The 10,340-nt window shown below is 40.7% G+C and overlaps 1 protein-coding gene across 1 annotated transcript in view; it reads right to left on the bottom strand.

Moving 5' to 3' along the window:
- Positions 1-5,600: 5,600 nt before the first annotated feature.
- Positions 5,601-10,340, bottom strand: part of traf4a (tnf receptor-associated factor 4a) — a 45,892-nt gene continuing 41,152 nt past the window's right edge. The window contains exons 6-7 of the mRNA XM_030744124.1: positions 9,368-9,523; positions 5,601-9,154 (exon numbers count right to left, since the gene is read on the bottom strand). Coding sequence (XP_030599984.1) covers positions 8,522-9,154; positions 9,368-9,523 — 789 coding nt within the window. The 3' untranslated portion in view covers positions 5,601-8,521. The remainder of the gene's footprint in view (positions 9,155-9,367; positions 9,524-10,340) is intronic.

The following is a 10,340-nucleotide window of genomic DNA, read 5'->3' as shown; positions in this document are numbered from 1 at the left end:
AATTCTTTAAAAAAAAAAAAAAGTACTTTATGACTGCAACATGTTGAAAATCTGGAAAAGTCTTCTGTAAAATACGGTTACAGTAAAAAAAAACACATATTTTAGTCATTTTGTTCTAAAACTACAAATGTATGAACTGAACACAGACAGCTGTGTACTAGATTTGTAGCACATTTATATTCATCAGCCAGAGATCTCTCTCTTTGACACGAGTGGGTGAGCCCCTCTAGGTTCCTCATCCAAAAGCTCTTGTTTTATTTTCCAGTAATCAAGGCCAGTAATTGATCCACGCTTGGCAGCAGTGTACTACTGGAAGGTAGCCACAGTAGGTCTGACTGACCTTCGGCCCTGGGTCACTGCTCCTGGTTTTATGCAACTGGCTTTAAAAAGAGATGAAATCTATCAACCAGTCACCAGATGGATATTTATCAGATGTATATCTGACCTCTGACAGAGGCTGCACAAATGCAGGAGAGGCTGTCTTTTTTTTTTGCTCTCCACATACTAAATCATGCAGCTGTATTGCACTGGTTTATCAGATTCTGTTGTATCCAGGTCGTGGTCAGACGGCCTTATCAAAACATGCAGCCTGAATTTCAAGAAGAAGCCGGGAACATCATCACTGGATTTTTCACAGAAAAATACATTTAAAAGAAATCACACCTCCACAGAAATCTTACAAGCTGTTAATCAGGTTTACACATTTAGCTGCACATACAAATAATGCAGCAGGATTTAGCCAGAGTGTCTGTCACTGAATTGCATGAGTCATACGTGGTGAAGCTCACAGGCTGAGTGTTTTAAAAAATATTGTAATGGTTTGTATATGAGATGTGTGTTCGTTATACATTCGGAACAAGTCACAGGTCTGCACCTTTGCATTGCTTCCAATTTAAAGATAAGTGGGATTATATCAGTGACTCACAGAGGGAGGAAAGGGGTGGGGCTGCCTGCTTCTGATTTATAGAAGATTATATTATGGATTACCAAAGACAGAACAAGCATGAAGGTCAAATTAGTTATTCTGACTCTGAATACTCAATACTTCTTAGTCGTTCTTAATAACTGTTGGAGGGTATCTTTATAAAGGGTTTGCCCTGGAAATATTTACTGAGCTACTTATGAATTATTGGGTGCTGCAGCATACTTGTTTAGAATAATAAAAATGGGTGAAATCTGTTTGAGATTCTGATAAACTCTGACATTATATTATATGTATTTTAGGCTTGTTAATAACAAAACAACGTGGTTGCTGTCAGCTAATTTATGGTGGCTAATTATCACACATGCTAATGCTAATAAATCAGTCCTAGATGTTACCAAAGTTTAGCCTATTGGGCCTCTGTATTGTGACACTGGGTGCCAACAAAATATTGATGTACATTCTTGTTAAAATGCTTTCACAGGACTCCTGTGAAAATTTAAATAAACCCTGTGATTCAGTAGTTTGTAGAACCACCTTTAACAGAAATAACTTGAAGAATTGTTTTTTTGCATGACTTCATGAGTCTCTAACATTGTTGTGGAGTAATTCTGCCCCACTCTTCTTTGCAATGCTGCTTCAGTTCATTGAGTTATACAGAGTAATTAATGGTCGACTCAGTGACTGCAAGGTGCCCAGGTCCTGTGGCTGCAAAACAAGCCCAAGTCGTCACCCCTCCTCCACCGTGCCTGAAAGTTGATATGAGGTGTTTGTGCTGATATGCTGTTTGGTTTTCTCCAAACATGGTGCTGTGCATTATGGTCAAACATCTCCACTTTAGTCTCATCTATACAAAGGGCATTGTTCCAGAAGTCTTCAGATACAACTTTGCAAACCTAAGCCATGCCGCCATGTTCTTTTTAGCGAGAAGAGGTTTTCTCCTGACAACCCTTTCAAAAAAGCCATGCTCGCTCAGTCTTTTTCTAATTGTACTGTCATGAACTTTTACATTTAACATGCTAACTGAGGTCTGTAGAGTGTGAGATGCACTGTAGCTCCTGGGTTTCTTGCAGTTTCTCTAAGAACTGCGTGGTCTAACCTTGGGGTGCATTTGCTGGACTGCTCACTGCTGGGAAGATTGCAGCACTGTGTTAACGCACACCTGAATGCTCCAGACCAGCAAACTGCTTTTATAGAGGTGGTCACACTTTCTGATGATCATTTAATCAAATACATCTGATTAGCAGCACCGGGTTGCAGTAAGCAATAAGGGTGTCCTTTGTTTTTCACAGGACTATTGGAATTCTAGTCTCCTCAGTAGTAACGTTCTATACACAAATGTTTTACTTTATTTTTGTATTCTACAGCCCTTTGAAAAGTTTATAGATCAGCTAAAACATTAAAATCAATACTCTTTTTTGTGTCTTTATGCCAGATATAATGGTCTTTCCCTATAAATATTTAACAGAAGTTAAGGGTCTACGTCCTGTTCGCGGGTCAGTGATGAACTGTCATGCATACACAGTGAGAGTCGTGTCTGATGATTTATCTGACTCGTGAGGAAACTCCTGCTGTGGAGCTCAGATGTTTACTTCTGCTAGGAGTTTTTTTTTTAGCTGCTGTAGGACACCATCTTTCTCATGTACCACCCCGGTTCAGTTCCTGCACTGTGAGCCACGATTGTTTAACTTCAGAACGGGGCACGACAGCATGGCACCGCTTCATAAACCACAGCTCCTCTTTGATGTGTTATTTTTTATGGGCGAGGAAAGCTTCATGGGTTGGGCTCCTCTCCGCCTTCACCACAAACTCCTCCTTTGGCCCAGATGGCATCTGACTTTTAGCATGAGTTTACTAAAGGTTAGGTGAGCTCACCAAACAGGAATGACACTGGTGTATATGAAAACGTGAACGTACGTATAAATCATTAACCAAGGGAGGTGAGGGTCAAAGTGTGCTGAGCCAAAGGGCTGCACTGTACACCAAACTGCACATGAGTCTGTGCTTCATGGGAAGCATGGAGCCTGCTAACTTGTAATTAGCTGTTACTATTTTGATCGTGCATCGCCCTGAAGCAGCACAGTGTTGTTGGTTGTCCACTCTTTGCCAGGAAAGTCTGAGGCTGTCATATGGCTTTTGAGTCTTATAGTCCTCTGACATTATTTATTATTGAGGAGAGGACCCCTTCACTCTAAATGAATGACTCTATATCTTAAAACACTATCCTGAATGAAAAGTAAGCTTACTTAGGAAGTGGGGTTTTTAATTTAAGATTATTGGCAATTTCCTCAAAAAGGCACAGAAGCAAAGGAAACATCATGCTGTGCTCTTTAAACAGATGTTGTTTTCATTCTTAAGAGAAGAAAAAAATGTCGACTCAGACAGTTGATATTATGGGTTTTTAAAAGACTTTGGCCAACTCCTGTACTGTAAGTGGAAAGGAGAACTGTCCTCCTGAGGGACCTCTCAGTGACTTTGAGGATAAAAGCTCATTTTCCTCTTCCCTAAATCCTGCCGCACTGAACATCATCCAAACTGCAAGCTAATGCAAACGCCTGGCAGAACTTCAAAGCAGGGCTGGTGTCTGCCTCACTTCCTCTGCCCCCTTTCCTCCTCTGCTTTACCCCCCTTCAACTCCGACAAAGTAACAGCAGAGACTTAAAGAAAGACACTATCAAAACCAAACTGATCCCTGACCTAGAATTGAAGAAATGGCTCTGTTTGGACTGAAGTTCAGTCATGTTGGTTCTAATAAAAGAAGAACTGCATTTAAAAAGCTGAGGTGGATTGATGGAGTCCAATGAACAAAATTCTGCTGTTTTAGTTTTGAATATTGATGAGCAGAATAAAAAAAAAAAGACAGAAGGCGAGTTTGCAAAATGTGAATGTTGAGATGAACTTTATAGCTTTTTAGTGTCATTAAGTATTAATGGTGCTAATATATTTCATCAATAATTAAGCTGTTTTTAAAGTATGAGCATATTTTAAATGCAAACAGTATGAATCTTCATTCCCAAATCACATTAAACTAGAAAGACACTCAGAGGGTGAAGCGCTCTGCCAAGGTCAATGCACTTAATATTTCAAATAAAGTTTAATGGGTTTTTCCTTTGCCCAGTCTCCATCTCTCCATAAAGCTTAATGACATTCAGCCTAGCAGTTTTTTATGTAATTGTGCTGACAGACAAACAGACAAACCAACCAACATCTTCGAAACAGGCCAATGCTTTATCCCCAATTGTTTTTATTACCAAGAAAATGATCTAGAGTGTTTGCCAAGATTTTCTTCCTTTGGCCATGCTCCACCTCTCCACCAAGATTCATGAGCTTCAGCCAGTTCATTTTTGCATAATCTTGCTGACAGACTGATAAATAACACTGAAAACATGCTCCAGCTGAGACTCCAGAACTGAAACACACAATTTCGCTTTCAAATCGTAAATTCTTTCATTACTTGTTACCAAAAAAGGTCATTTCAATGCTGTAACTTACCAATCATGGATATGTGAAGAACTGGATGCAGAATTATTATGTGGCTCCCTTTCATTAATTGAAATGAAAGTAGCTCAGTGGCTTCCATAATACTAGGATGCACCACATGGTTCTGCTATTTTTGGGCCAACAGAGCATGCTCAGCAGCTTTCCTATTAGTCCATACTTAGCATGGACTAGCTGGCTGACTTAATATTGGCTCCCCACACATATGAACAGTGCTAAAATGAAATTATCAGTGGCTTTTCATGATGTTTCCAGATGTTATTGAACCCAATGGATGACACAATAAGTCTTGCTAATGCTAGAATATTTAAGTAGTCGCTGTGGAATAAATTCTACGCTCCAATCACGCAGGCCTAGAGACCAGTCAGTGGCCCTATGGTAATTCAGTTACTAAAATGTGCATTCCCCGACTGGTTGCTGATGATTGCTTGCTGTTGCTGAGTGAAATAGATTACAAAAAGGTAAACAGTACTGCACTAAAAACCTACTTGTGATTGCTGCAGTCGCCTGTAGTTTTTCTGGAAGATGCCAACTTGTCTTCCAACTACTCCCTAAGTGGTCGTGAAACTGTTGAGAGTACAATGCAAACCAGAAGTGGAGCAAAGTTAAGTAAAAGTTATGCCTCACCACTGCAGCCAACAGCTTTCAAAAAAGTTCACCTTTTACTTTGAAGGCAAATTGTTCTCTTTCCGATATGCATCACACTGCTGCTCACTGGCTAGTTAACAAGTGTTTGCAGACAAGCCAGATTCTTCTGTGCAAACTAAAGAAGACCGCAGCAATCAGCTAGCAGCCAAAGCAACCACAAGGAGGGTCATTGTACATTCTATATAATGACAATAAAGGCATTCTATTCTATTTTGGTGCAGACTGATTTCCCCAGGCGACAACCAGCAACCACTTACCAAATGGCAAGGAATACAATACAGTTTTCCCTAGTGACCGGAGGTCACCAAGGAGTTGCTGAACGGTTTCTAGGCCTGTGTGACTGAGGCCTAAACGTATATGGCAACCGTCACTGACTTTTGTTTGTAAAGATGTGGGATGGTCCTAGGTCACATTTCCAAACTTACCAGCACTGTTCTAACAATATATATATTATACCTGACAGAATTCTGAGGATTTAATTTAATAGATAAATGTGAGGTAAAGCAACTATAATATATGGTATTTTATTTCAGTTAAGAAATTGACAAGCACTCATCAGTCAACATATTGAAACATTTGGTGCCATGTGTGGAAACTCACACAACGGCTCCTTAAAATAAATACTTTTAAGAGGAAATAATACAGACAGAATATGTGAGGCTCACACCACACGGACAAATAAATTCTCCAAATGTCCAAGAGACGAAAGCGTCCGAAAGTTCCCAAAGTCAACCCCGACTCTCCAATGAAAGGTGTTTGTATAAAACAGTTAGGTATTTTTAAAAATACAGAATCTTACAAAAAGTTTTATCTTTTCACTTCTTTAAATCACTGTAAAATATCGGCTGGTATTATGACAAGAAATCAGGAATTATCTTCCATGTATAATCATAAAAAGACAGAATGTGCTTCTGCATTTTTACATTAGTATTCACATACATCATGAGTGAACTGCATCGAGAAAGTTGTCCACACCTCATATGGTGCCATGATGGAGACTAGTGTATAGCGCAGGGCCGCTCCTCACTGTTGCATTGTGCATCAAGCTCGCCGTCTTTTCAGAATACAGTACACCCTTCGTGCCCAGGCTACGTAAAACACACTTCACAGCCAAGTGTTCGTTGTCTTTATAGGTTATATTAAAAACAGTGTTCACATTTTCTGTATATAAAAACAAACAAAAGAAAAGTAAAAAACAATAATCTTTTTGACAATTTGTCATCTTTCCAATGGTCAAAAAGAAAGAGACAGAACAGCCATCAAGAGGAGAGGATTTTACAAGTTACAGTACAAAAATGTGATCCAGGTGGTGGCACATGAAGCATGCATGTGTTTATGTTGCCCTGCTCACCCCTAAAACCCTCATGCGAAGACATACTGTATAAAAAGGCCACATGGCTTTTCCTTCTCTGTTAAATGCACAGGTACTCTGACAGCTGGCCTCTTTGCTCTGCTCATCCAAAGACCAACAAAAGGTGATTTTATTTCTTATTATGAAGCCTCTTGGGGTCACTATGAATTATCTGTTTGGTTGAAGCTACTCACGATGGGGGTCAAACTAGCTAAAGATACAAAGTCATGAACAGGTCCTTCAATCGGGAGATAGAGCTGCAGTTTTATTGTTGGCAGGTGAAAAACTGTTTTTTTGGAGTTTGAAAGCAAACATTTCAGCACAGAAAAACCTTTGACCATCTTTTCTCAATGTCTTGGTGGTAAAGTGAAAGCTGCCAGACGATATGAACTTAAAGTCCTGAATGTCTTTCTTGGGACTTTGTAGTGAATGAAGATTTGTGTAGAAGAACTGTTTCATTTTATCCTTTTAGCAATTAAAACAACACAAATATTCTCGCTTGTGATGACAAGAAACTAATGAAACTGGTCAACATTTGGACTCACAACCTGTTGTACTGGCGGCTGTGGCTTGGCCTGCTGAGCTTGGATGTTGTGTGGTTGCCTGATCATAACCATTTCATAGCCACACAAATTTATCTGCTTGCAATAATCTGATCAATAGTTTTTTGCTTTGTAAGAGATGGTCTCACTGCACAACTGTTGCACATGCAAACAACCTCAACTGTTTTGAATCGGAAGATAATGCTGATATTTCAAATGCTTGCAGGATTTTTATTGTTAAAGTGGTTTAAATCTAACAGTTGATAACACTCATTTCTTTGTTACAGCTGGTCGATAGTTAGCTTATCAAGGGGAAACAAGAGGAAAAGCCTTTAAAAAGTGATGTATGAAAAAGCTTTAAAGGAATGTTACAGTTTCTGTGATCATGATAGGGTCTACTTGGTCCGACACTATAAAGCACCAGCTGCCCAGTTGCCCTTCTGGTGGACTTCAGACAGACTTCAAAATGACTACTCCTCTGTGGTGTCTGTAGCTGTATAAACCCCACAGGAGGGTTGGCTACAGTTGCTTGCAGGCTAGCAGGCTCTTCAACAAAGGCAGGCTAGCTGTTTCCAGTTTTCGATCGATGCTAAGATTGTTTTTTTTCCCTTTTTTTACAGACAAGAGCTGCGTAATATTTATGTAACTAAACATCCAGTGAGCCATTCATTTTCTTTTCCAAGCTTATTCCAGCTGACAATGAGAGAGAGCCAGTTCATCGTAGGGCTAACATAAAGAAACCATCATCCAACTCATTCTCACATTCACAACTACAGCCAATTTAAATTCACCAATTAACCTAACAGCCAATCAGGAGGTTCAAACCCAGAACCAGCTTTAATCATTACTCCATTAAAACATCAAAAATAATCAATACTTGAGCTGCAAGTTTCTCACCTGTAAACAATGACTTGCTTGCATGTCCACAAATCTCACAAGCGGTTCTTACTGGGGACTGTGTTCAGGGATCATATATACTGTATGAGCACATATACAAAAGGCAGTTGGGCTTGAGCTTGAGTCTGCCATGTTCCCTCTACTTTAGATCACCCCAGATAAAACGGGACATCTCTAAAACAGCTTATTTTTTTTTTCCTTTCTTCCTACTCTAAATGTAGAGGCTTGTGAAGCCCTTCACCTTTGTTTTATATCTGTTCCATAATGTTTTTTTTTTTTTTACCATTTGTATGGTGCAAACAAAAACAACAAAACCATAACTTAAGATAAACTCTTTAGGCACTGTTTGATTTCCAAGGCTTTCTGTTGTAGACTGTGATTAAAGGTCAACAAACGGAAATAAAAAAACAAACAAAAAAAACAATAAGAAAGAAACACCAGAGAGTGATGGCTCTGCAGACCAAACACTTGCTCCTCTGTGATATATCAAGGTCCTCCAAGTCCACTTACAGCCAGAGAGGCTCATTTCAAGCTCTGTGGTGGAGAGGCTGTGAGGGCAGAAAGTGTCTAAAGGGTAAGTGTGTAGAAGTTTTCAAGGTTAAGTTTCAGTTCCAGTCTTTAACCCATCTTTCTCCTTCATAGACAGAAATCAAAGCTTGGATCTTAACCCATTATCTTCTGTGGAATCTCTATAGAAGCCTTGATGAAGATGCAGTTGTCCCGGATGTAGTTCCTCTTCTTGATCTCCTCATGTGAGATGAACTTGGGATATCCGAAACCCAGGGTGCTCTCGTCCAGCGAGTTGCGGCTGCTGCAGGGCTTCTGGAAGTTCTTCCAGTTGGGGTCAGGGTTGAAGGTCTCCGTGATGTGCTGGGGTTTTGAAAGTGACGGGTCGCTCTGGTCCAGGATGGAAAATGTCACCTTGTAGGAGAAGGGCCATTCCAGCAGGTTGTCGTACTCTCCAGGTAGCACGCGGATGTAGACGGAGAGATGGGAGCCCTCACCACTGCCGTTACCATTGAGGAAGGCTGACACCTGCAGTTTGTAGCCATAACGGTGAGTGTAGAAGGGTGGGCTAAAGAACTCGTGGTTGCTTCTGAGTTTGGCCTCCTGGAGTTTCCGCGAATAGTCGCTGAGTTTCCAGATGAGCACGCCGTCGTGGCTTACAGACAGCTCCTCCATCTCCCTCCGCAGCTCCAGGATCTCCTGCCGCTGCCGGCCCACCAGGTTACACATCATAGTCAGGTGGGACTTAGTGGTGTCTTCCAGGTGACGACTGATAGCCAGCTTGGGGCACTGTAGAGAGGAAGGAGAAACTGATTATGATTGTGCAAATCTTAGCTATTTACAGTAGTTCCCTGAGCTTTTTTTTGCAACATAAGACAAGCTTCATTCTTGGATAACAAAGAATGATGAAAATTTGGCACACCTTAATAGTGGCATTAAAAGGAAAACACCTCCAGAAACCAGACGTCACCTTAAAGGTCAAATTATGCAGGTCAGCCTTACCCTGTGTTTGCAGCCGGCGTCTTTGAAGGGGCAGAGAACGAGGGCGCTGCCGCAGTTGTCCTTCATATGGTTAGCCAAGTCCTCTCGGGCAATGTTGGGTGTGCCGCACTGGTTTGGGCACTGGACAGGAAAGCGAGGGCAGTGGTACTGATGGTTCTGCAGAGGACAGACACTAAGAGTGGTAAGAGCACAGACTGCACAGCGGGGGTTCAGATTAATGGCTGTACAGGGAAAAAGAAGTCCTTGAATGTGCCCCCCAAAATACATGTGGGTTTTAAAATGAGGCTACAGAAATAGAAGACATAAAATTGTTTATGCTAAAGGAAAAAAAAAAAATTGATTTTTGCCTCTGAAATGAAGCATTTTTTTCTTGTCTTACATTATATTTTTAGATCTTTGACTCAATAAACAAGGTCACCAGCGGATTTGGTTAATTGTGATTAACATTTTTATCCATTTCTGATGTTTTATAGATGAAAGGGATGTGGGTTGATCTTTTCTTGATTAAATCAGTCTATAAAAGGCCTTCCATGCCTTCATGTGACTTCATGTGAAGCATTTGATTTTACATGACTGTATTAGTGTATATTTGCATGGCAAAAAAAAAAGCATTGTTGTTGTCTGAAATGAACAGCTGCCCTATAACAGACATGAAAAAATAGAATAACACCTGTCTAAGTAAAATTAGTGATATTGAGAGAAACTGAAAAAGGAGCCCTTCAGGTCTAGTGCACACTGCGACCAAGATTAGATTATTACATCTTAGCCCACAGTGTGGGGGAGGGGAGAGTGACACTGACTGCTCTGCCTCTGGCCAGATGTGTGCAGCAGGAGGTGCCTTCATATGAAAACGCAGACAGGAAAACAGCAGCTTCATGCTAAAATCCCGCTGCCACAAGACAGAGAAAGCCATGAATGACAACATCCTCAAGCTACAGCAGGTTCTCTGTGCCATCGTGCTCCAATAGGCCAA

This window comes from Archocentrus centrarchus, chromosome 13 (genome assembly GCF_007364275.1).
Source record: "Archocentrus centrarchus isolate MPI-CPG fArcCen1 chromosome 13, fArcCen1, whole genome shotgun sequence".
Taxonomy (NCBI): Eukaryota; Metazoa; Chordata; class Actinopteri; order Cichliformes; family Cichlidae; genus Archocentrus; species Archocentrus centrarchus.
Note: the sequence above shows the minus strand (reverse complement) of the source record. Positions and strands in the feature narration are given on the sequence as shown.